The sequence below is a fragment of the Amblyomma maculatum genome, chromosome 2 (genome assembly GCF_055883805.1).
Source record: "Amblyomma maculatum isolate TAMU_Amacu chromosome 2, ASM5588380v1, whole genome shotgun sequence".
NCBI lineage: Eukaryota > Metazoa > Arthropoda > Arachnida > Ixodida > Ixodidae > Amblyomma > Amblyomma maculatum.
The window spans coordinates 44953516-44979633 of NC_139345.1; the positions used below are offsets into that span (position 1 = coordinate 44953516).

At 43.4% G+C, this 26118-nt stretch overlaps 1 protein-coding gene across 1 annotated transcript in view; it reads left to right on the forward strand.

Moving 5' to 3' along the window:
* Positions 1-26118, forward strand: part of LOC146198547 (zwei Ig domain protein zig-8-like) — a 209684-nt gene that overhangs the window by 160853 nt on the left and 22713 nt on the right. The window contains exon 2 of the mRNA XM_084591929.1: positions 2550-2830. Within this exon, the coding sequence (XP_084448055.1) occupies positions 2550-2830 (281 nt within the window). The remainder of the gene's footprint in view (positions 1-2549; positions 2831-26118) is intronic.

Consider the following 26118-nt stretch of genomic DNA (forward strand, 5'->3'; position numbering starts at 1 on the left):
TACGCTTAGATTTAGGCTTAGGCGAGAAATTGAATATATGCTGCTTCTGCGGTTTATATATCCCCTTTATTGTATTTGCCTTGAGCGGGAATTTTCGGTGAAGGGTGTGCCTATCCGTACGAATCCGCTGCGGAATATTTTCAGCGCTTTTCAGTTCCGAAGGAACTAGGTCACTAAAAGATGTTGTGAAGGGAGAAGTAGGCGCTACTGATATTGATTTTCATTTCTTTATACGACAATTTTCAGTCGCAAATTGAAAAGAAGCGCCGCAGTCTTCTAATAGAAATAGGTTTGTTAGTACTGAAAGGTAGCGGTACTTTGAGGGGATATATGTGATGATCTAGAGTTCCGAAAACGGTGCGGTCTGCGGCTCCCGTTCTTGCCAGCAGGTAAAGTGTTTCAAAAAACTTCGTGAAGTGGACTGAAGCGTGTACCTGAATTTGGCGCCGTAACCATATCATTAAAGATATGGCTTTATTACTAGCCTGTTAGATTACACGACTGGCACTGTGCTTCAGCGTCGAAGCAGTCAACTGAAGCTAAGTCTGCTAAGTGAGCTTCACTGTACTCTAGTGCACAGATTTGGCTAATAATGCAGGTAAAGCGAGAAACCTTACAGACGCTACGCCAATGCAGCGATAAATGATTACTAGACTGTTTTTGGCGTAGATTACACCAACTTGGATTAGACTTGGAACGTAGATTATGGAAACATGTTTCTTCACATTACCAATAACTTTGAGAAAGCTATCGACAAAATTTTCCTTTATACTTTTTCCGCTCGCATTAGCCAGTTTTTGCAGTGTGCCTATGGTTTAGGTTTTTGGGGCACTACAAGCGCTCAGCTTGCCTTACTGAATGTGATCTGTATCATGCTCCTGAGCATTATTTGCGAATTCAGATATACGGTACGATTTCTGTCTTAAAGAGATTACACAATCACTTCACTGACTTTCTGGAAACCCGAAAGTGAAGTACGGTCCATTCATATTAGTACTTGCTTGGTTACGTGACATGCGCACTTAAATATGTTAAATTGTGAAGCTCACATGAAGGCCACATGGGTTACCACAGGTTTAAGTTGTTGCATAAGGGGAGGAGGATGTTATAACGGGTCCTGCAACCTTAACGTCAATCTCAGCATCTTCTGCAAAATGGTGGGAATAATACTCCAGTTCCAAAATCAGGTGCGGCAAGATCACATATAAGCAAACTAGGTCACTTCGCGTCAGATTGAGCAATACTAATCCATTATTTTTGGGGTTTTCTGCTTAATGATTGCTCTGAAAAGTGAGAACAAAAAAAAATCCAAATAATATTACATGATGTACGTCTTCTTCCCTGCCTTGCTCCGCTGATCTCTTGAAAAGAAATCAAATTGACTCAATTGGCAACCCAAATATATGGAGCTATGCATCGTTATTGAGAGGTAAGGGGTCGCAGCATCTGCAAGAGGTCAGCCCGTTTCTCACAGCTCTACGTTGCGGGCATCTCCATCATACGCGCCGCATTGAAAGACGCCCGCGTGATAGCACTGCGGGCCAGCGCCGACGGGCATCCGCAGAGTTAATCGCTCTTGTAACCCAGAGCGCGCTCTCTCGTCTTGCGCGCCTGGATGTGACACGTTAAGGAAGCGGAGGCCACGGCGATCAATAACTGCTTCTATGAAGGTGCAGATAGGCGTGAAAGGGTTTGCAACACTCTCTACAAAGCGTCGGCGCTATCGGAGAAGGCGTTTTCTTCTTTTCTTCACTTTTGAGCTACAGAAGACAGCCGAGAGACCAACACAAAAGTAAAGAAAACCAGGTTCAGCATTGACCCGAATTGGGAACAAATAACTCTGTACAAAGCAGCCACAGTGGTCCGTTCGCTGCTCCAATCAATTGACGCTCTCATACTATCTGACTTTCGCCCATAAAAGTAACAAGGTGACTTCAGTTCTCATGTCTTTCAGTGCAACGTGATAGCGGCATGCTGTTTTTGCTACTTACTTCTTACTTTGAACATCTTTAACTTGCCATTTTCTAAACCATCTGTTTTTATACGCACATGAAAGGGAATCTCTCTGTAGCGGCTCTGTATTTACTTTTTTAATTCCTTTCTTACTTTCTACTTACTTTTTTTTTTTTTTTTTTTTTTTTTTTACAGCGTTATAAGCTTCATGTTTCATGAGCCTGGCGACTGTGCTGCAGTAGTCAGCGTTTTGACCAAAGATTCACGAAAAATCAACTCTGGTAGGAGGTAGTCGGTAGGTAACATGGCCGAATACTGATTCGGCGGCGGGTTGTGTGACGTCACAAGACGGCATGGCATTACCTACTTGGAAGGAGTTTTGCGGAGGGTAAGACAGTGAGTAAACTTTGTTCTCTTTAATCCCGAATAAGCTGTAGCCATTACGTCATACCTTTCAAGGCGGAGCTCATGCAGTCAGCTGTCTCCTAACTACAAGTGCATTTACTCTTTTTGCATTTTTGCCGGTCATTTCCTACTCCACCGAAGGGTACTGAGCTGGCACGGGACCTTCTTCAACCTGTATTTCTACCTCGCAGATTCATCTCGTCTCCTGACATCAGTCATGCTGACGCCGGCTGTCCGGCAGACCACAGATACCCTGGCCTCCACCGAGGGCCAAGGTGACGTCACAGCCGAGACCATCCGGCTGCGCAAGGCGGTGGCAGATGAGAGCGAGGCCCGGGTGGGCGAGGAGCTGTGGCCTCCCACGAGCCGTCTCTTCCCTTCGTTCGACAACACCACGGCTCGCAATGTCACCTCACAGCTGGGACAGACCGCTTACCTGCACTGCATTGTCAACAACCTCGGCGACAAAACGGTCGGTGCATGCGGTGCCTTCCTGTGGTGTCATCTTCTTTTCCTATGCACTCTTTGTTATCTCGTAACAACTTTGATTCAGCAGGCAACCACGTTTTTTTTTTTTTCATTCTATGTTTTCATATACGCGAGGTTAGATAACAAAGTCTAAGCACAAGTTAAACACTAATGGCTCATTACTGGTTTCTTCAGGGCATCAATACTAACGCAATGAAAACTTATAGAGATTTCTCAGAAGCCTCGCTAAAAAAAAGAAAAAAATAGTCTTGCAAAGGGAAACATTTCTTGCACAGCGAAGATTTCAGGCGGTAGCTCTACTACTTTAGTCACAATCTAGGTAACCGCTTCGGTTTGGTTTATAGGGTTTAAAGTCTCAAAGCGATTTGGGCTATGAGAGAAGCATGTGACCGGTTCGGTATCTCTGTATGAACTTAAAGACCAAACTGAGCCTTAGCTTGTCTACTGACGTGTCTCGCTTAGTAAAATGTGCCATGGTGAACTGATGCATGACCGCGAGACGTACTGGCTCTATATGACCACATGACCGACTGAACGCTTCATGTTTTACGGGTCGTACGTAACTGATTGCAGTTTATTAGTTAATTGTGTATAAAATTAGAACTTTAGGGTACATCATCAAATCATACATTTTTGGATAGCTTATGTTAAATACAACTGCACTGGACTTCTGTTATTTATTTATTTTTGAATTAGTTAATTGCGATAAAAATGTATTATTACGATACTACACCAAGTAACATATCGTGGCGTAGCCTATATCGCATACGATTGCATTGCACTAATTGCAGGTGTAAATGAGTACCGTATATCTTTTGAAATGTTTCGACGAGTAGAAATCGAAGATGTAAATATATTGTCATTAACAACTTTTACAAAATCTGGGCGAAGAATTAGGCGGTAAGTGTTAATCACGTGGAATATATGGCGCCATCAATTCAACAGAGGATTCCGAGTAGAAGTTCACAATCACAGGACCTTAGTAAGGTGTGTATAATGGCTAGCTGCAGATATATATCGTCTCAGTCGTCTTCACTTGTTCTTGTGTCTGTATGCTTTCTGTGCGCTTTGTGCCAAACCAGGCGTTGTTACCCTGTAGTGAAAATGTGACTAACTATGCTTCTTGTTTTGTCATTCTTACATTTCACGAGTGTCCCAATTAACGATGTAACTGTACCCCGAACGATTACCAGTCTGCTTAAACGTCGACCGTTTTCACGCGTCATACAGAGGTCGACTTTCTGTAACGCTTCTCCAACACAGGACTTGGACCATCGTCATGGAAGTACGCGGCTATCGTGAAATTAAAAAGACGCGACTTTACCTGAACTGAATACACAAGCTGTCCTCCGTAGCGTCACTATATTGTATAGACTGTGTGCCAAATTGTATGATGTACATTATAAAAGTTGCCTACAGAAGCCCTGGACGCCCATCCACGACACAATAGGTGCTTCACGTGTGAAAAGACGCCTTATGACTGTGAAATCACTGCTGGAATTTCGACGGAAGAAAACAGGGAGATGCACGCATTCGGCGCATAACTTCTACACTCCTCTGCACTGCCTCCAGGCATTGTTATTTCCTTGAGGGCGCTAAATATAGGAGTGGATTTGCTTTCAAGGCTAAAAGTAGCAGATTTTCCACCGATACTTCACTACAGAGCGCCACAGGCTACGGAAATGATCGAAGCCATCTGTTTCGACCAGAGTAAGATTAAGAAATCTCACTCTTGGAGCTCTTTAAGTGTACCTTGACTAGCCTGAAGAGGCGCTTTTTCTTCCTTTCTTATGTGTATTTACTTGGTCTTGTTCTTTTAGCTAGCATTATTCAAATAAATACTGTATTCATGCTGCTGAAAATACAATGGTGTTCATATTCTTTCTGACTAGCCCTATTCATGTGCAGCTCTAGAGGCGTGCAACAGAAAAGAAGTGAACTAATAATTAAGTGGCCAGAATGAGGGCTCTAGGCTACAACACCATGAATGATTTAGCACACCCTTCATACCACGCAGAAAAAATTGTCATCAAAAGGCGAACAACCTTGCTCTGCGGGTAGCGAACATTCTATCGATTACAACCGCTTTCAAAGGACCCGACCCTGTTACTTACAAATTGAAGGATAGAAAGAGTAATGCGTGCTCTGCGTGACAGCGCGGATATTAGGCTCTTCCCACCACGTTTGAAAATAACGCGTGATCTCATTACGCATGCATACAAAATGACCTGACATCCGTCTCTCTCTCCCGCCGAAGCTTTGATACTGAAGGAGAATAAAATCAAGCAAGGGCGCCGCCCACCGAAAAAAAATAAAAATACTTCTACCTAGTGTGCGCCTACTTTTAAGTTTATTTCTTCTTATAGCGACTTCGGTTTGTTGTGTTTGTTAGTTTTCTGAATTTTTGGCAGCTCGGTGTATGGAATGCATCGATCTGCTACAAAAAGGACGACGTCCTCATCGATCACCTCTGCATTCGAGGCACGTGTGCTTCACAACACGGAGGGTGGGAGATGCCAGTCACTTACAAGCTCATTTAGTCTTGAAACTTCCTTTTCCGCAAAGCATGGCAGGCAGCGACTGAAAAAGGGAAATCAGAATAGTGAATTAAAATCTCATCCTCTCTTTCATGTACTTCCTTGACTGTACAGTAACAATGGTAAAGAAAGCAGAGGTTCTCCAAAAAGCAAGAAAACCCTATTGCGCTGATTTCTGCACGCCTGGCGACCTCTCACGAAATGAAGGCGACATAATCAACCTAAGCACGTGCGACCCTAATGGCGTAGTCGTTGGAATGCAGGCAACTGTAGGAAGGACTGATCAAATATGAAAGAAGTGAGCAAGTTGGGATGTCGAGCGGTGTTGTATTTGCAAGTTTATGATGTAGTAGGGTAATTAAAAAAAACTTTTTCGAGTTCTAAGTCTCTGTAAGAGGAAATGCTTACAAAATGTGCCTTGTCAAGCATCAGTCCTTTTCTGCTTTTTGCAGGAATAAGTTTTTATACCTGGGAGAATTGTTCTACGGCTCTCTAATGTAGCAGTTATGCGCCTGGTTCCTCCGCTTGATGCACTTTTATTTTATTCTTCACAGCTACCGTTGCAAGTAATTTTAATTACACCAAAAAAAAGAAAAAGTCGGTGGTTTAGCGTTGTTAGATCGGTAAGTCTCGAGAAAGCATGGTCTACTTGATGCATTTATGTCGGTCAATTTTCAGATGTTCAGAGCCGAATTTCGGGGTGACCCGGCCGAAATTTAGGTGTGATTATCGAATTTGCAGTGGTCCATTATACATGAATATTGTTACGTGGCAGGAGGCGTACACACCACGTAGAATGCTGGTACACTTACACCCAACACGACACAAGCACCGGGCGCACCGATCGTCAAAATACAGTCCGCTTCCAAGGATTTGGGCTCCGAGCACGCGCCATTCGCACACACACTTCATCAACCTCATCTTCGATGAGTCGATCCGTAGCAATATTAATTTAGGTAAATATGGCCAATGACAATTTTCAGGTTATCTGGGCCAAATGTTGTGGTGGCCCGGACCAACAGTCAAGGGTCAATAGGGTGAACAGTTGTGACTATATAACGGCGTATGAAAAATGCTTTGATGACTCCCCTGTCCTTTGGCTAGAAATTGACCACTTAGCTGCCGCTGCCGCTGCAGGGTGGGGCACGTGTTCAGGGAGCCATCCTTTCCACTGAGCCTGCTGATGTTCTTATAAAACAGCGGCACATGCGCTGACATTTCGTGACTTCATTCAGCATTGAAACACTCCAGGTTCTATATACGCCTTCTTTTTTTCGTTATTTCAACACTTATTTTGAGCATGTACAAATTTCCATTCTGCTTTCTGCGCGAATAACTATTTCTGACCGCAGAAAATCTCATCGTCTGCTCGAGCAGATGATGCCTGGTACTTATCGCCTCGGAGCGGGTACCAGCGGCGCGTGTAGTGCTATGTGTTGCCTCGTGTGATGAATTAAAGAGCCATTACGTAGTATTCAGCAGATAGCAGTTCATAACTGTGTGACTGGCAGCTCAGTCGACAGGTGTGGCGAAGTGCAGGACCATCTTGGGCGTTCCCTTGGATGGAAACTGACGATATGCGGTTTCATCCGCTGTCTGAATAGTTTGTATCACGGACAAAGTATCTCGTGACGTCCCACTTCCACGCGGTTTATGAGGTCAGCGGAGGTTCTGGAGACCGTAGGAGGCGAAAATGTCTGGGCATTTTTCTCGGGCCGCACGCCACAGATCTGGTAGCGTCTGTGAATAAAGGGGGGCGAAGGACACAGCCTTCGAGCAACGCCAAGAGGAGGCACACAATGTGCTTCTGCCTCACGACTTATAGTTGTCCTATGGCGGAACGATTCCCTAGCCCATCATAGTGGCTGCAAGCAATCTCTACAAGCAAGCTGCTACGCAGCTGCCAGTAGAAACCTGCCTGTTATCACACCTACCGGCCAGTATGTATCACTACGTAATCCTGAAGAAGTGATCAGTTTGGATACGCTTTTATGGCAGGCTTATTCATTAGAGAAATACTATTTCACTAATCACGTTAGCGCAAGAGATATCTGTCACGAGATATCCGTTCGAGACAGCTTTGGGGAGCCGCGGTGGTAAGCACAATCCATTGGACGATGCATGAGCGCGCTACTGCCGCCCATGTCGGAAGCCACTACACACATGATGTTATCAATACCTATGATATCTGTAAATTCAGTTCAGTTCATTTCAGTCGTTCAGTCGTGTCTGACTCTTCGTGACCCTATGGACCATATCGCCCGAAAGGCAACGGTTGGAAGCTGTGTAAATACAGTGAGCTGCTATTCACGCAACTGCGGTCAAGTTCGAGAGAATCGGTTAAGCGTAACCATTTTTAAGCCGGCCGCTTTGTTGATGTGGTCTTATAGCCTTCATCTTTGCGTCCAGAATTAAAAGGAATATGTGGAGCGCTTTCAAATGTATGTACGTGCTGGCGATCTTGGTGCGCGCATGTTTTTTTTTCTTAATATTTGTACTTACCTATTTTCTGTATGCTCACCCTGCGAAAATCCCTTCCTGGGATTGCAGTATTAATAAATAAATTAATAAATAAAGAAGAAGCCAAAACTGTACCTGAATAACCTGAATACTGCCGAAATGTACGCTCAGCTCGCCATTGTGAAATAATGCAACAAAAATGTGAGAAAGCGTGCTAGAAACGTATCGCGAAACTGCGAGGTCAATAGTGATCACTTCGGCTCGCCTCCTGGTCTGGATTATCGGCTTGTATTGTGGCCCACCGTGCGGATGCTGTCTGGTGCCAGGGCTCCCTCATCCCTCCCTCACCTTTATCAACCCCCACTCTGCATCCACTCTTCACCTACTCTTCAGAGGGCATGCACCCACACTAGAAAACCATGAGACGTTCTCAACACTTCCCAGCACCCACACCGCACTATCTCCAACCTGAAGCTTGCTGGTCCCTTTCCTTTGCCATGTTCGTTAACATTAGGCGTTCAGGCTAATTGAAAATTTCATGGGCAAAGAGAAATAAATGTACGAAGAAGTGGCCATCAAAGACGGCAGTGGCGATAGACCATGCGAATCTTGCAAAAATATTAAAGAGGCACTTATTCTAGGAGCGTTATCGTCGCACCTGATTTTCTGCATGCTGTCAAGCAGAAGAATAACGATGATGGGTACAACAACAGTCATCTGATGCGCCTTGAGCATGTTATCGCCCGCCCCAACCAGGATTGCGCAGTCTGCAAGATCTATAATACATTTTCAGCCGTGAAGTATTGGATTTCCCATCGTCGTTACTAAAAGTATATATCCAGTCAGTGGGTTCACTTCCCAGTCGTATTGCAGAGCGCTCACAGCAACTGTACAAATTAAGACCGAAAGGCGAGTAAGAGGACGTTCTCTATATATTACACAGATTTAGAGCTCAGTGTTGCACAGGGGATGCACAAGTGCGCTGTCGCACACCTCCGCCAAACTAAACAGGAAGCTGTTCACCTCAATGTTTGTTTTTCTTTAGGTAGGTTACTTTTCTTTAGTTTTACCTGGGTCCTGATTAGTACTCTGTAAAGGGAATATATCTATGCCCAACCCGTGTTACTCTTCCTGAAACCGTATGTTTGTTTCATTCAATGCTGCAACAGCTACCAGGGCATTGTACCATAAGTACAACTGAATTAGTGAGCGATTTATTAGAGGCAACGTGTTGCTTCCATACCTCTGTTCTGGGAGCGGAGTTCGTTGAAAATTGCCTCGTCTAGTGAGTACTCTGCAATCACAGGCACGTCCCGGAGAACTCTGTCACTGAACTAGAGGCCAAGCGCCGCAAAGCTCCGCTCAAACGCTTCATGCCAACTTCATAGATATACGGCATACAGCATTCAAACACTAACACATTTGCCGGGGCGCTGCGCGGATGGGGGACCGGTCAATTTTTCCCCATTGGCGTCAAGGGAGTCCCGCAATGTTCTCCCGGACCCTTGGTACGAAGGCGCGATATTGAGACGGCGATGAGGGGACAGAAGTGAATCGAGCAGCAATAGGAGGAAAAGACGCGCAGTCACAGAGCAAGATACTGAAGGCGACGACAACGACAACTGCGCCAAGCAAACGTTGCGGTTAGCTCGGGGGAGGAATTACTGCGCTCCCACAAGCGTTGCTAGAGTCGACATCGGCGTCGTCGATGGCGGCTTACGCAAACAAAGTTACGTGTCCCCGAGAGTCGCTTTCGGGATTAGGCGCGGCCCTGCGGGAAGCGCCTGTGAGGCCGAGATTGGCGCACGCACGCGCCTGCTACTGAGTGTGATCTGCGGTGCGCTGGGATTAGCCGCAAATTGGATCCGCGGCCCACAAGCCCCGGCACACGAGAAACGAGGTGCTGCCGCCCGCCCGGTCGCCGGCATGAGGGCGCTCGACCTGGCCGCTCCGGCGGCGCCGACCCTGAGATGACATTCTTTGCGGCTCCTATCGAACTCGGTGGACGCGGAGGTCGCGGTCGCCGCGGCCGAGAAGCGGCACGAGTAGGCCTTTTTTCGACGCGAAAACAGCCCGTGCTTTGGACAGATGAAGTTCGGCTCACCGGAAAATAAGACCACTAAGGGCTCTGGCTCCTCGTCGTCGTGTCTTATGTGATATCCTTTTTTTAGGTGGCCCCAAGGAATTAACAAGACTTTCTGAACAGGTTGCACTAGACGCGACGTACACCAGTCAACGCACGGATCGAAGGAACATTTTGCTGGCAGTGATAAGAACGAATGTACAGCCTTGAAACAAGTTATTAAGCGACAGCGTATTGAAGCTCGCCAAAAAAACCACTGACGCCCCCGTGAACGGTGGTCAGCAAGAATTCCGATTGGTCGACATGGCCGTGACGTCACAATCACGTCATGATTTCGTGCTGGGATTTTAGAAAGTCACTTTCAAATAAAAGCAAAATAATTTGGGGGGGGGGGAGGGGAGAGGGAAGGGTGGGTCAAATGAAGCCAAAATTAGCGAGGATTCTCCACAAAAGGGGGTATTTCAGTTCATAGAAGGAATTCAATCAAACAATCATTGTGGTCTGAAGCCAAATCTTCAGCAAACCAGGAGAGCACACATTGTATAGACTACGAGGAGTCCTTGTTTTTATATCACACACGGTATTTCTTACACATTTCATGCCAATTTTTATATCCTGCGCGGCTGCATATAGTTTCTGTGTGGCGCCACGAAGGTTGGTTGGTACCGAACTTGTTAAACCTAATGAGTGCGTTTTTTTGCGTATGCATTGGAATCTTAAGTATGGGAAGTGTACTGATGTTACAGTAATACAGTTTCACAAAGGTTAAATAAGTTAATTACAAAAATAAACCTTAAAAATCCGCAGAATTAAAACGCGGTATCAAAGGTGCTATTGCGCCTACTCCTCATACGGAGCTCAAAAGTCCCCCTAACTTTTTAATTAACAACTGCACATAACTGAGGTAGTCTGAAAAATAAATAAATAAAAAACATAAATAAAGCTACTGTTCTTTTAAACAAATTTCGGAGCTATATAACAAACACTGATCGCGGCTAGAACGCCGAATGTTAACCCAATTTATTTCCTTCACGAGTATTGCTTTTTTGCAATCATTTATGTTTCTTTTAATAAATGATCTTTTGTGTGTATCTGTATTGTAATATACATTTCACGAACATGATGCTACTTCGCGTAATACTAACCCTTGGTGCAGTCGACGTCACCGTTGTGTAAAGCGTTCGGGCAATGTTCATCCAGCAATAAAAACTAAAATTAAAAATCCGCTCACAATTTGCGGACGAAGTGGTCATGCTCATCTTCTTAGCATATCTGCGTGGATCTACTTCCGTACTAGCATTGCTTGTAAAACGTAGAAACTGCGATCAGGTATTGATTTTTATGCAGGGAAATGCGCCGATCGAGCGCTCTACACAAGGGTGACGTCAACTGTCCATTCCTAGTTTTTGCACCAATTAGAAATTGCAGTCCTTAACAAAACCACTTCTCATACTAAAGAAAAAAATTTAACAATTAATTTGCAAGGGAAAGATTATTTCTTTAAGCTCATTCGGCACCTCTAAAATTTCTTCCACTTTGTAGTGAGCTGTATTTCATTTACATGTTTTTGCGTCGAATTATATGTCATGTATGCTAATGGGAACCTATTCTGTATGCCTTGGATGTTGTACATCTCTTGTATTTGCATATAGTTGGTGTAAAATGTTGTAGGGGCTCGCCCATCAAAATTGACATTGTGCATGAACATGTCATTTTCCTGGTTCCAGGAAAACGCCATTTGTTTTATATTATACCGTCCAATCACACTCTCCAGCAGGGTTCGCAGTCATACGAAGAATATATACTGCGTACCAGGTAGCCAATGTACCTCGTGACCTTGTTACTCTCGCGTAGGCTTCAGAAGCGAGCAGTGATGAGCATGGCAACACTGGCGAGGTGAAGAGGTCACGTCGCGCATGATCATGCATATACTGATGGGAGCTATTCCTTGGCGCTCGCTCTAAACACGTGCTTTTTAAAAGCGCGCGTCATTTTGAAAGATATTGTAAAAATTTCTTAGCTCGCAGCACCTCTGTGCAACGCGTTTTTGTAAATACAAAACTGGCATGGATATTAGTAAGCGTCGGCTATAAACCGTTGATTCTAACTAGGAGGCTTACTGAAAATAGCAACAATTTAGCTATAAAAAAATTATGTAATCCTCGCGCTAACATAATTGATCTGTTTCTCGGTGTCCATCGAATGCGTCATTGCTGTGTCTTAAAAGCCATTGGTATGTCTGATTAAGCCTGCTATTAAAATCTATTGACGGGCTTACTTCGAACATCAACTATATTGCAGCTGACATTGTGAGAGATGGTGCTTAAATTGGGACTTACTTCAGTCGCCGTCTGACAACTATTTTTGCTATCAGGGCAGTACTACTTTCGGCGAAGGCATTGATATTAATCGCGAATGTTGGCCCTTGAAATTTACCCCATCGTTGAAAACGTTCTTGTCGTTCTGCATTCGGCATCGATCTCAAGTGCACCTTACTATATAGGGCATTAGGAAAGCGGCAGGGCAAAATAGGTTGCTTGCAACCAGACCACGTTCAAAATCCGCATGCAGTCAACAGTCACTAGTAAAAGCCGAAACGTATGGCTCAAATAATTTCGCCAGTTGTTTTTGGTTCGAGGTTATCCTGATAAATGTTAATAGCTATCAAGGTGAAAACAACCTGCCATACCTCCTCTACTGGAGCGGAACTTTATGCTTTTTGGGCGGCTATTGAGATCATCGTTCGTAAATAGCACTGGCATGGTGTCTTTCTTTTTCTTTCCTATTCTAAACCAAGCTCATAGATTTTCGTGCGGCACAACATAATGGAAAACACAAACAACTCATTTCAGACATCCGAGAAGGTGGCCACGGTGCAGTATGCAGTGGTTCTAATAATTTAATAATTTTTCTAATGGCTTTCAGGATAATGCTTCAAAACACGAAACCACGTTGCAGACCAAGCTGCCACACCAACCTAAAACGACCAGCGTTATGTAAATATTTCTTCGAAATCTGGAGCGGGCGCTGGTAGTTTATGTGGAACGCTATAGAGGAAGCAGTAGCATGGAGAAAGCTACAGACAAATACATACCGAACCCAGTTCTTGTCAACCATATATGGCCAGAAATACGATCAGACCTATGTTCATTATGTAAGGAAAGGGGATCTCTAAATCACATAATATGGGAATGCGCAAAGTCACCAGGCAGGGCTAAAAATATAACTAAAGACACCTGGGAGACCCTTCTGCGAAGCTGAGACCCAAGAGCCCAAAGAGAAATTGTTCGAGTGGCCGAAGATGCCGCCGGAGTCCAAGAACTACCGGCCTGCAACTAAGGCGACCTTCCCACCTTCCGGGTCTAACCCCCGAAGAGCGGGATAGTCACTCTGCTGGACGAATAAAAGTTCTCTCTCTCTTTATGCGGAACGCGAGTGAATGTTTCGACTCTAGTCCTCACGCACTGGGCGTTGAACTATGTGACTATGGGGAGACAGTAAGACACCTACTCCTTGAGCGCCTTATCTTTACCACCGAATAACGTTCGCTGTTGTGTCGTCTGCACCACTTCGGTCCTCGTCCTCTTCTGGAACTTGAGATTCCCGGACCAAAATCGATGTCCCCTAACAGTTACAAAGCGCTGATTCGCTACCTTATGGTGTAGCGCTTATATGGGATATTGTTATGAATTAAAAGAGCAAAAAGATGTAAGTGAGAAAAGCCCACGAAGAAGTAGCAATTGGAAATCTCCAAAATCTTTGTTTGTGTAATACACAGTCAAAACTATTTACTTGCTCAGCCGCAGTCAGCCCTGCTGAGTTGCATTCGCTCAGGTGAGCGAAAATTATACCATTACCTCTCGATATAAATCCGCATCTCGGCGATAACTGCGGGAGACGTTAAATCAGAACACCTTCAAGTTGGGCACAGTCTCGGAGTTAGGTCTGCCCACCAAATTATGCACCATTATTTGATTTCTTGCTCACGAGTAGCGACTGAACAAAACTGTTCGCAAAACTCCCGGTAAAAATTTGTTTCTCTTACTGCACTGAACGCTTGCTAATCGCGTAAATTAGAAATACTCTGCCACAGAAGTAGGTGTAAGCAATGATCTATATGTAGTACGTCTCCGTAATGCAACCGTGCAAACATTTTCTTGAAGTAATTTGGAGCGGTATGATTTCTCACGTACGTTGCGCAAACTACGTCTCGTCTCAAGCACAAGGGACATGATATTGTGGGATTATGCACGTGTTGCTATAAGTAGTTTTTTTTTTTAATAATAGTTGGCTGATATGAGAGATTGTTCAGGGCACCTGCCGGACTTTTAACACGTATGCTTAGTTATGGACCGTTATGTGTTCTGCACTGTATTTTCCCCTTTCTTTCTTTCTCAAAATCATACCAGCACCTTTTGCACACGGTCAAAAGGCAACTTTACAAATGACGGAGGCTATACAGGCAAGACATTCTCAGCGTTAGTGTGAAACTACATGAGAGGATGTCACTGGTGTACGTTGGGAAGTTAAACAACGTTCACAGCGGAAGGTCTAAGGGTTCATGCAGCTTGTCTGAGCAAGTACCACATGAATTATTCAATGTGAGCTGAAAACAAATAATTTTTTCTACTGAAAATTTGTATGCCTTATTCGATTTCCTGAATCAAGAGTGGGGTCCGACTCACTTCAATAATGAAATCCATTAGTGTTCTAGCTAAACGCAATAATATATGCATCCTATTAAATATTACGGGGACATTTAAGCTGTTCATGTCCCCATTGTGATTTTTCAGTCCCCATTTTGACACTGGGAACGCAAGACTTTCTCGAAAACAAGGCCTTAAATTGCTATAGCTTCAGTATGAGACATACAAATGATATGATTATGGAATTCATCAAGAGAGTGCTGATTGAGTGAGCGGTCTAAAAGCAAGCAGAGCCCTGTGCTAAAAAGCATCGCTGCAGAGAAGCACAATTTCATCTGGGGATTCATAAGTCAGCGAGGATCGCAGCAGAATTTGAGAGAACGAGAACATCTTCGGCGGAATTTCGCTTGTTTGGGTATTTGAAACAAAATTTTGAGAAACACTTATCACCAACCAAATTATTTATTAGAACCCGACGTTTCGGGACCAACTCGGTCCCTTCCTCAGGGGCGACTAAAGTTCGAGGCCCGCAGCAGCAGGCAGCTGCCTACGCTTCACCTCTCTCAACACGTGGCGAAGTGCAATTGTGTACGCTTCCCCTTTCTCAACAGGTGGCGAAGTCCAATTGTGTACGCTTCCCCTTTCTCAACACGTGGCGAAATTCAATTGTGCACCCTTCCCCTTTCTCAACACGGGGCGAAGTTCAATTGTGTACGCTTCCCCTTTCTCAACACGTGGCGAAGTTCAATTGTGTACAATTGGACTTCACCGTGTGTTGAGAAAGGGGAAGCGTAGGCAGCTGCCTTCCACTGCGGGCCTCGAACTTTAGTCGCCCCTGAGGAAGGGATCGAGTAGGTCCCGAAACGTCGGGTTCTAATAAATAATTTGGTTGATGATAAGTGTTTCTCAAACGTTTGTTAGAATTTGAGAGAGAGGTTTCTTGGGATCTCGTTAACACAACGCTACAGATCTTAGACAAGGTGGCTCACCAAAGTAGAAGAGGCATACAGAGTCCCAAGTGCCTATCGCTTAGCGGAGTACGTCAGGTCATTTTAAGACTGCGCGAGATCTCTCTGCAACGAGAGCAGCCGGGTTAATTATATAGCCCCGCAGGTGTCTAAACAAAGCACCTTCCATTTGTCAATGTGAACACGAACCGCGGCTTTCGCATTCTCGAATCGATGCAAGCTCGAAGTTGATGCAGTGGGCCGCGCCGGGCTGTTGTGTAAGGCAAGAGCACCATTAGGATAGCAGCTGTGATTAAGCATCGGCAGAAAATGATGAATTTGTTCGTGCATAAGGTTAATTAACATTGCTTAGCGTCGGCACGGGTGGTCTCAGTTTAGAGAACATTCAGCGAACGACTCTAGTTTCCAGCTGCAAACCGTTAGTGGTGCCCTTTCTTGTGCAGAAATTTTCTCTCTTCCTGGGCTCCCCTCTCTAACTTAACTTATTCTCTCTCTCTCTCTCTCTCTGTCCAGCACATTTTTAGGAGTCAAGATAATTAACGACGCAGCAGTAAATGAGTAGAAATATATATATATATTTTTATGGCGAAGCTTCTGCCAGCGATGATAGCACATCAGATACAAAAATGTGAAAAAAGGCGTAGAGATTTGAGATTTGCGTCCGATAGTATAGTTATTGCACTCGCATTCGATTGATGTTGGACACTCCTAAACCGGGTTCATTTGCGTTTATTTCCTTTTATTCGTGCTGAAAAACATAAGTCATGCTCTCGCTCTATTCTTCTGGGAAGAAGTGCGAGTCGCATTTATATTGCATAAGCACATAAGCCTATCAGTTGGGAGCTTGATATACTTGTCTAAGCTACAGAGACGGCTATCTTGTGGAAATAAAGACGGCCTGTGCTTCAACTAGCAATATATGGGTAATTAATTTAGTCCGAGAATTTGTGGCAGATTTTTCTAATCGATAGCAGGTATCTTTCACGCGACTATCCACGAGTCTCAAGCTTCTCCAAACAGCGGTCTAGGTGATTATCACGAAAGTGGAGAAAATTAAAAATCTTGTTGGTCACGAAACGGAGCAAGATTTCAGTGGGAGCCTTAATTAAGCATCAGGGCAAAGGACAGTTACGAGTCATCATAAGGAGCGCACTCAATGTTGGCCCGTGTAAGTAGCACGGGATTAGGTATTCTAACAAACTTAGATAAAAGCTACTGCTGCCGCACAATACTAGAAAACAGCGCTTAGAAAAATGTGAGATAGTAACATATGCTCACCCAGAATGTTAATGCGATAAAAAATGCAGAATAAAAAAGGGAGGATAAAAGATAGGAATGTGGTGGCTGGCCACGAACAACATGCACCTGTAGTTGATTAGAGGACAGTGGGATTCAGATGCTTCATGAGCCTGACAGCATGGAGGAGAATCCTGATAGTTGGTGCAGTGAAAACGTATCAAGAAATAGGAGGAATAGCAGGAAGATGGGTGTTCTAGGAAGGCACTGGTCAGGAGCCCAAGAGAGGGCGACAGTAAGAAAAGAAAGAAAAACAAAGAAGTAACACAAGAGCAAAAAAAAAAAATGTGGTATGGTTTGTTTCACCTGCAAAAGGAGAAAAATACTAAAGGAAAAGTATTCAAGAAATAACACATGTTAGTGAATGACAAAAATTAACGCAGCGAAAAGTTCTGAAAACCTTACGGGGACAGACCATAGCAGGGAGGATAATGTAGGAAAAGTGTTATGATTCACTATATGTAATTACAATCAAGATTGATTATGGAAATGATTAATATTTTTTAGTTAATAAGCACCCGCACCAACTGTATCATGCCCTAGACTTTTCCATTTCTCTTTGCTATCACGTTGGTTCTCTTCTGTTTTTATTTTCATGAGATGGGTATTTATTTCCTGCTTTTCAATGAACGTTTTACTTGCGAAAAAGCACGCGTGTTGTGTCCTTCTGCTCCTTGGTACTCATTTCTTCAGCTACGTTCAACATGTTAAAAAGCAATATAAGAGATTTAAATTTTTTTTTTTTTCTCTTCCTTTCTTACTGCCGTCCTTGTCAGACTGCACCAGTGCCTGCCTGGCCAACCTTATTTCCCTGTATTTCTTGACAATATTTTTCTTGTTGCACCTGCTCAAACTCAGCCAAATTCTCGCAGTGGTTCATCACCTAGTTTCCTTCTTACCAAGTAAAACGCGTCCTCGTATTATTGTCCTCGTTTTTTTCCTCAAATTAAAATTAATTTTCAGCGTTTGCTTGTATTTCATCCCTTTCTTACTGCTTTATTTCAATATTTTGCAGCAGCTGCACTTATTATTAGTTCTTTTTTATTTGGAATCACTATTCGTATACTGCATACACCAACGTTGATCTAGACGTTCTAACGTTAAACCAGCTTCTTGTGGCCACTTATCCCGTACTTCAGCACAGTACTTTCCCTGCTTCACTCTCTGTTGTGTGATGTTCTTCAGGGTAGGGGACCATAGCTTCCAGCTCAGAGAAAGTCATCTTCGAGGCAACATTTTTCCATTTCATTATTCTTCGCCCTACTCGCCTCCTCTTCGCTTCAGCACTTTTCATCTTTGAAATCAAAAGCCTGTGTAAAACCTGCTGGTAGTAACTACGCAGTGCTGACAGAGACACGTCCACTTGTAGAAACATTGGCAAGCGAAGTGAGACTCCGCCTGAACCCTAGCTCGGTGTCTTTGACCTTGCGAAGCAATCTTCCAGAACTTCGCCTACCCTTGGGCGCATTGCAGTAATATAGAAAATCTGAGAAGCCACCATCAGAACATTCAAAATTTTGGGATAACGCTCCTGTGCAGGAAACTACAGTACAAGGAAGAGTGAAACGCGTTTCCACTTTGTGTTCCAGTCAGCATATTCGCTGATACGTCAAGCACCATGCACATCCACGCTGGAGTCCTACGGAGTCTATGTGAACACGGCACAGTATGTGGCTTCTGCCCTGTTGTAAATAAAACCCTGCTGTTGCAAGGGTTGGTTATGTTGTTTCCATAGATTACAGGTTTTGCTGTCCGTCGCTTTGGAATGCCGAAACACTGTTTTAATCTTCCTCAGCCTTTTCGTTTTTAAGGGCTCCGTATTGAGCCTTGCATGATGATGGTGGCTAAAAGCCAACGAACTAAGTGCTTTTGCGTTGTAGGCTAAGCAGATGTAGAGAGACTACGCATGGGCTTCTAAAAAAATTTTGTTCAACATATTATTGGTTATGACTGCGACATCAAAAGTGAATGGGAAAACACTTGTTTTTACGTTCTACTCGTCTTCGCTTTTAAGGTAACGAGTATACAGTCTGGAAAGTGTTATTAGAAGTGGTTTCCTGCAGTTTCATATGATGTCCGACACAACTGTTAGAACTTCTATACTGTAGGCACCTCAACGTACTGAAGTCAGCTAAAGCTATGTGCTAAAGTTTGTTGTTTGCAGATAGGCCGCATTGTGCGCAGGCGCAATTGTCATAGTCACGAAGGCGGCCGAGTTAAAGTTATGTCCCATTTAGGCCTGTGGCGCAGCGGTACATTACGGAGTAGGAGCTCGAATGACCGAAACCGGATGTACCAGTGGAAGACTTTTTTGGATGGTGTCACTTTTCGAATGAAGTCTAATTGTGCGCCGCCCTGCAACCGATAAACAAAGGCTGTGCAGCGTAGCACGAGCAGTGCATACGTGAAATCGGCGCCGAATTTTAAGCATCAATGGAGCCCCTACTCAGCGCCATGGTGGGTCGTGTAGCAGGGACCGACAAGGCACGCTGAAGCTACGATTCAGCAAGGCCGCCGAGCCGATCAATGTCGTAATAACCTGACAAATGCAAAACTAACGCTCCGCACGCATCTTTACCGGTTACGCAATTATCGATTACGGCACTCATCTGACTGACGTGCATAAGCTCCTTTACGCACTTCTGTTCGTCCGTCACTAATATAGACAAAGAATTCAGTTTAATGCACCTGCAGATAACAGGCCATAGCTTCAGGCGCTGAACCACGAGTCGTCAGGCACAGACTATTGTAGCTGCCCGAGGATATTTCTATACCGTACGTTAAAGCCCCACAACGAATTTAAATTCAAAGGCGGGTAAGCCCTCATCGGTGCTTACTTTTTTTATTGTTTTGTTTTTGTTTTTGAGTGGAGGTATCGCATTTTGATTAGGCCTGTAAGTCTTGTTCCAAGGGATTTCTAGGTAGTTTTGAAGTTTAAAGTTCATTTTCTTCGATAGCGGGTCTGGTGCAGACAGACTGCCGAAGGCCTTTTCAGGCCATCAAAGGGGTTATTTTTCATGCTGTTCTTCTGGATTCAACTGATATATTCATCTTCAACCACTGCTTCATATCTGAACCGTGCCCTAGAGCTTTTAAAGTCTTTGGTGCCTGATGCTTCAAGTTGACACATGTATTTTAGCATGAGAGATGAAGCGTAGAAAGGGCCCAACACTGAGGTAGCCCCTAAAAGACAAGTGCAATGAGATGTTTACCAAGAAGGAAAGAAAAATGGTATATAATATTTGTATACCATGCAAGATATTAACAATGACGGCTTCGAAGGGTAGCATAAGCAGAAAGTAGTTTCATTTCATATTTGTGGTAGCAATGCATCAGTAGTTTGAGCCAGAAGATTTCTAAATTGTTCATCACAGATTCCCTCTGCGATTGTGCAAATATTCTAAATTACTATTTTAAACACTAATCATTTTCCTAATAGGCCCTAAGCTTTTTTCATGGAATAAATATTGCAGCACAATACAGATGCGGCAAGTGTCTACGGGTCCTAGTGAAGAAAATAAATAAAAAAAAAGAACTACAGCTGATCGCTAGCCTTATGGATGGCTGAACAAATTGCAGCATGGCTTCAGACCTCGGGTCACCGCTTTGGCAACCCTTTTCGACGCCATGGAATGCCGCAATGCATTACTCTGAAAAGGGAACAAAAGAGCGATCGTAGAACTTTAGTATTCTTTCACAATACGCAGGAATAGGCCCGAACCATAATGCATTGACCTCGGTGAGCCCAACCAAATGGCCTCAATAAAACCCGCCTTGTGCAACTGTTAGTTTCACAAACTAACTAATCTTTACGGTGATTATTCCAAGACCACAAACAGAACCACCTTAAAATGGCAATATTTATGGTCAATTTTGTTTTTTCGCTCTCCACCTTTCCACACTTTCGGGCTTCATTTGCGGCTAAAAGTCTCAGCTATGCCGCGCAACGGTATGTAGTTCTGTATAGTTTCTATCAAATAGCGAAGGGCGAAATATCGAGCAAGTAGGCCAGCCAAATTTTGACGACGCTTTAAAATGTACAATATTCGCATATTAGTGCCAAAGTAACTCCCATGCCTCTGCAAGCATGAGACTAATTGGTTTTCTTTGTTTGCCTAATTGCTTCACTTAGCACTTTTTTGAATTTTAAATATAGAATTATAGGGCCTTCTTTCGTATGTGAAAACAAAGAGGGGGTAATGGCGCAAGTAATTTCACCGCCCTTTAAACATGCCACACCACTTACTCCTTTTAGGCTGCTGAAACAGCAGCCAGCCGCCTCGATGCGCGTAATCGAATATTTTTTTTCATCAACGCACGGCGGGGCACATTAAACACTTTAAATCACCGTTCGAGTAGCGTTTTAGTTGTTCGTTTCTACTAGCGAAGTTCCGTTTCTTCTTTCTTATAATTTACTTTTCATGTTTTTTTCTTTGTCAGGTTATAGCGCCTTTTATTACTACTTCAAGGGCCACATGAAAATTATTGCAGTCAACGTTTTGAGATAAAACGTTGAATTTTGAGTTACGGCAACATAGGCCATCTTTACGCCGAAACTCTCCACTTAGAGGCGTTCATAATGTATGGGAAGGCGTGTGCGCCTATCTACGCCTGGAACTGCAGGCACCCGTGTGTCTTGAAATATGAGGTTGTTCAACCACTGAAAGCGTAGAGACTTGTGGTAGTTTTATTTACCACGTATTTGTTTGCTCTCATTATTTATCGATGCTAGTTGTTTGTTTTTAACTTAACATTAATGCATGTGTATCGTATCTATCGGTAACGCTGAATATGGCGCGGCTGCCGCAAAGAGACGTCTGTTAGGTGTTTACGCCAATACATCCTGCTTGAAATTACCAGTGTGAAACTTTCCCGGTGGACTATTCTGGAACTTTGCATGCCTTTTTTTTTCTTTCTCGTGGTACCTAACAAAGCGCTTCTCTGTTCTGCCTGTTTGGTGCTTGTGATTAGGCACACATTAAAAGGTTTTCAGGAAAACCCGTTTTTCTTGTGTGTTCTAAACAAGACTTATTATTCTTTTACCCACCTAAATGATTGTTTTTTTTTTTTTTTGTGACGGTTTTGAAACGGCCTCTTTAAAACTTCTAAGCCACATAAAAACAAATACAGGGCTATGTGACATTCGACGTTGTAGTTCTTCATTATGGTTTATTTCACTATTGATGCGTTTGGTGTTTGAATGCTTTGTAGAGATCACACAAAGGGGACTGTGTTGCCGCTAGGTAGATTAGGAAAGTAGGGCAACCGAAAGTCAAGAGTAGCTTAAAGTAGCCAAACTCTTTATTGCAGGCATTATAAGTACGAGTAAATTTCGAATATCTCTGACTAACTATGATGAATACAGAGTTTCACAGCGCGAACAGTACACGTCTCTTTCTCACGAGAAATTACTGGCAAATTCGAGCTTATTCGAGGTTTTCCCGTTGGGAAAGAAAGAAGACGCAGACGCAGTAACATGAGGGGAAGCCCACATCGTCTCCACCTTTGAAACTTAAATTTACAGAAATCCTGAGGCAACCTACACGACTGGTAGAAAAGGCCGAGCGCCAGAGAAATATTTGTAAGCAAATTCACATCGCCAGTTCTTTAAGCCGACCATGTAGTCCAAGGCGTTCAGAGCGATTTGCGATAACCGCACTTCAGAGTTAAGCAAGACCGAGAAACTAAAAGAAAAAAAATTGCTGGACGATTAAGATACTAGGCAATGCATTCTAGTACAGCTCTTCATGTAAGGAAGAAGGAATCCGCCTAAGAATCCCGACGCTACGTTCAGTACATTCGAGCGCAGCTCTTCAGATAATTTTTTAAAGGATGGAATAAGGAAATTATACAAATCCCAATGCTACCAATCAGCACATTAGGGTCGCAGCTCTTCAGATATTTCGATTGGGATATACAATAAGGAATCTTCCTCATAATCACAACGCTTCCATTCAGCACATTTTAGCGCTGCTCTCAGATATTCCGGTTGAGGGATAGAATAAGGAATCATTCTGTGAATCAAAACGCAGCCATTCAGCATTGTGACCGTGTCATCTTTGTTCCATCGTCACCATGGCGAGTTGCGGGACGCGTAAAAGAATCCTTCCTCTCCAGAACGAAGTTTTGAACCCGATCATGAACAATACTTTCTATGCTAAAGAGTAGCGATTGTATAGCCGAATAATTATTTTCATTGCTACAATGATTCCGCTGAGAAGACTTTCTTCAGATGTTAATAGCTTTGGCGTAGGCTTCCCCACCTCTTATTTCTATTTTTTTTTCTGTTTGTTTCTGCAAGGCAAAATTTTCTCTTTGCCAAATATTTTAATTTTTATTGCTTTCAGCCAGTTTTTAAGGCGCGGGCGGGACAAGGTTTTTTTACTTCTTTTTAGTCCCGCACCCTAGCTTCACGAACATCAGACATAGAGCAGCCTTCTATGCCACCTTACATCAGTGCACCGGTTACGCCCCTCAAGCCAGGAATGGGAGCTAAAAAGGGATTCAGAAATTCCATTTCTTCCGAAATTTAATGGCATTGCTCTCAAATGTATGCCTTTTACCAGGGAAAGAACTGATGAAGCATTAGGCAGGCGAAATAGTTGAATTGAGGCTTGCCTCTGGAAAAGTATGATCGCGCTTTTAATCGATCCCTGTTTAATTTTTACGGTATTCCATCGGATTGCGCTTTATATTTTTGATATTTGATTATTTTCTTGGTTAGTCGGCACCGCTTCAATTTATATTGAGAGCAACCCTTGGAACACTGTAATCGCTTAGACAGAATCATGAAATAAAATTCATAATGTCAACCAGTTCTGACATTTTGCGTTGGTTGTCCTCAAAAAAATGCGCAAGTTATCTCTATTTGATAATACGACCTTCGCAATACGAAACGCGAGATTGTTTAATTAAAACCAGTATGGCTGTAAAAAAATCAAAAATAAATAAATTTATTTAAATTTATTCAATCAGTAAGGCATAAATCATGTCAAATTTATTTAAAAGGATTAATGGGCTCGCATCAAAACCGTTTTACATCTCGGTAAAAGACTGGTCCGATGAATTTTATTGCACGTTCACTGAGATTTATTTGGCAAACAAATGATAAACTTTATTAGCATGTTGCATAATGAATATTAGCTATAAAATCAAGTACATGAAAACCATTCTAATTGCTAATACAGTTGAATATATTGTGAGCCTTCTGTGGATCTTCTTTCATTTGTACGTGCCATGATCTTCTTCTTTCATTTGTACATACCATCATCATCGTCCCGCGGCGCCGGCTCCGGCGCGCGCCTGGGTTCGTGATCGGATTAAAACGCTAGACAAGGCTTCGCTGTCCTTGCCGTCACGACCTCGCCGTCTCGACCTAGCCTTCTTTTACAATATACATATATATATATATATATATATATATATATATATATATATATATATATATATATATATATATATATATATATATATATATATATATATATATATATTTATGTATCAGTGTTTAAATGTATATGCGTTCCGTAAAGAGTAAAAATTAGAAAGCATCAAGAACTGGTATACCACGAAAAAAGTAAACATGGCGTTCAACATTAGAAAAAAGAGGTAATGGCTCGGAGCACTTATGCATTGTTTTGTACATTCGACTGTGGTATAAACCTATCCGCTTCAGACCACGGATTCACTGCTGCTGTGGTTATGGGATGTGCTTAGATCATACTGGGTCCGGTATCGCGAAGCTACTAACTTTGAAACCACGTTTCACTTTCCTATTTTTATACTGAAATATCTGGGCAGTTTGTCCGGCGACGTGTATTCAGATATTTTAGGATCGCACCTCTCCTGCTAAAATATCTACAAGCCCAATCCTTTAACAGTAATTAAAAAAAAACATGTTGGATGGGCAAGCTACCTCGCCATTTTTATTTTATGGGCAGTTCTGCGGGGCAGACATGCATTAAAGTTGAATATGTTTTGCCCTGTATTATCAGAAAGATATTGTGATTTGGTGCTTGCGTGTTCCGTCGAGGTTCGATATTCTCAAAGATCTCTGATTCTGCACACAGTATAATCGAACACGGGCGAGGAGTCACGCGTGGTGAAAATTTAAAATATTTTAAATAAATATCAATAAAGAGACATATATTCAAAACACTCATTCTGTTTCTTATCCACGTAATTATGTCATGAAGAGCCAAATTTTATGGACAGTCTGCTTATAATTGTGATTCACTTCATTTTCACTTTTGGTCACTTAGAGACGGAAAGAAGAGATTTCAGAGAGATCGATGAAATTTGCAGAAATTCAACGGGAACTTAAATTTGCAGCTCTTTATAAACGCCTTGGGTGTTTTTTTTTTTTTATTTCTAGTGTTCATGTGCTTTTTCGTCATTTCACAACAGCTCCGGTCCAGAACTTTCTATTGCGTCAAGTTGAAAAGCTTTGTTTCTCGATATAAACCGAAACCCAAAAACGAAGCTCTCCCACCCCCTTTTTTTTTTCTGCATTGGCACTGGGACAGCTGTTCTCGCCTCTGAACGCCTCGCGCGCGACGTTGTCTCTGCGAATGGCACGGTTTCCTATTTCGTCGCCAGAACCAACAAACCATAGGAGAAACGCCACAACGGATGATACCCAAGCCGGCCGAGCTGTTATAAAATTTGGCTCCGATTTTCTTGCACACATAACATATTCAAAACTGAAATCTTTGCACGAAGTTTTTATAACGCCTCACATGAATGCAGGCGTCGATGCCGTCGGACGCGCACCAGGTGCTTTAGAGGAAGCCAGACCGCCACCAATAGGTGCTGCGTCTTATGTGGCTTTTATATCACAGCGCCTGATCGTGAGGAAATTGGGAAAGCTTCCCATCTTTTCACGACCAGCAAACCCAAATACAAAATAGCGCTGGCCCACAAACAGCGCAGTGCGTGAGAGAGCTAGGGGAGCTTTGGGAAGAGTAAAAAATAACCCCGAACAAACGATGTCAAAGAAAGAAGTAATGTAACGCACGAAGGAAAGAAAATAGCTTGTGGTCTCCTTCTAAGGCGGCTGTCTTGTGAGCGAAAGGGGGCGGGGAAAGGAGGCCCCAGAGCCACCCTGTCGTGGAGAGGCCGTCCACCACCCGTCCTGCCTGCGTAGCCATGGTGCCGCGACAGCTCTGACAGATGCCCCATAGATGCCCCGGGGCTGCCGGCGCACGGGAACAGACGCTTGTCAGGCGGAACGAAAGGCAATCCGCATGCAGGAAATAGGCTAGAACTGGGGAAGCCCGTGC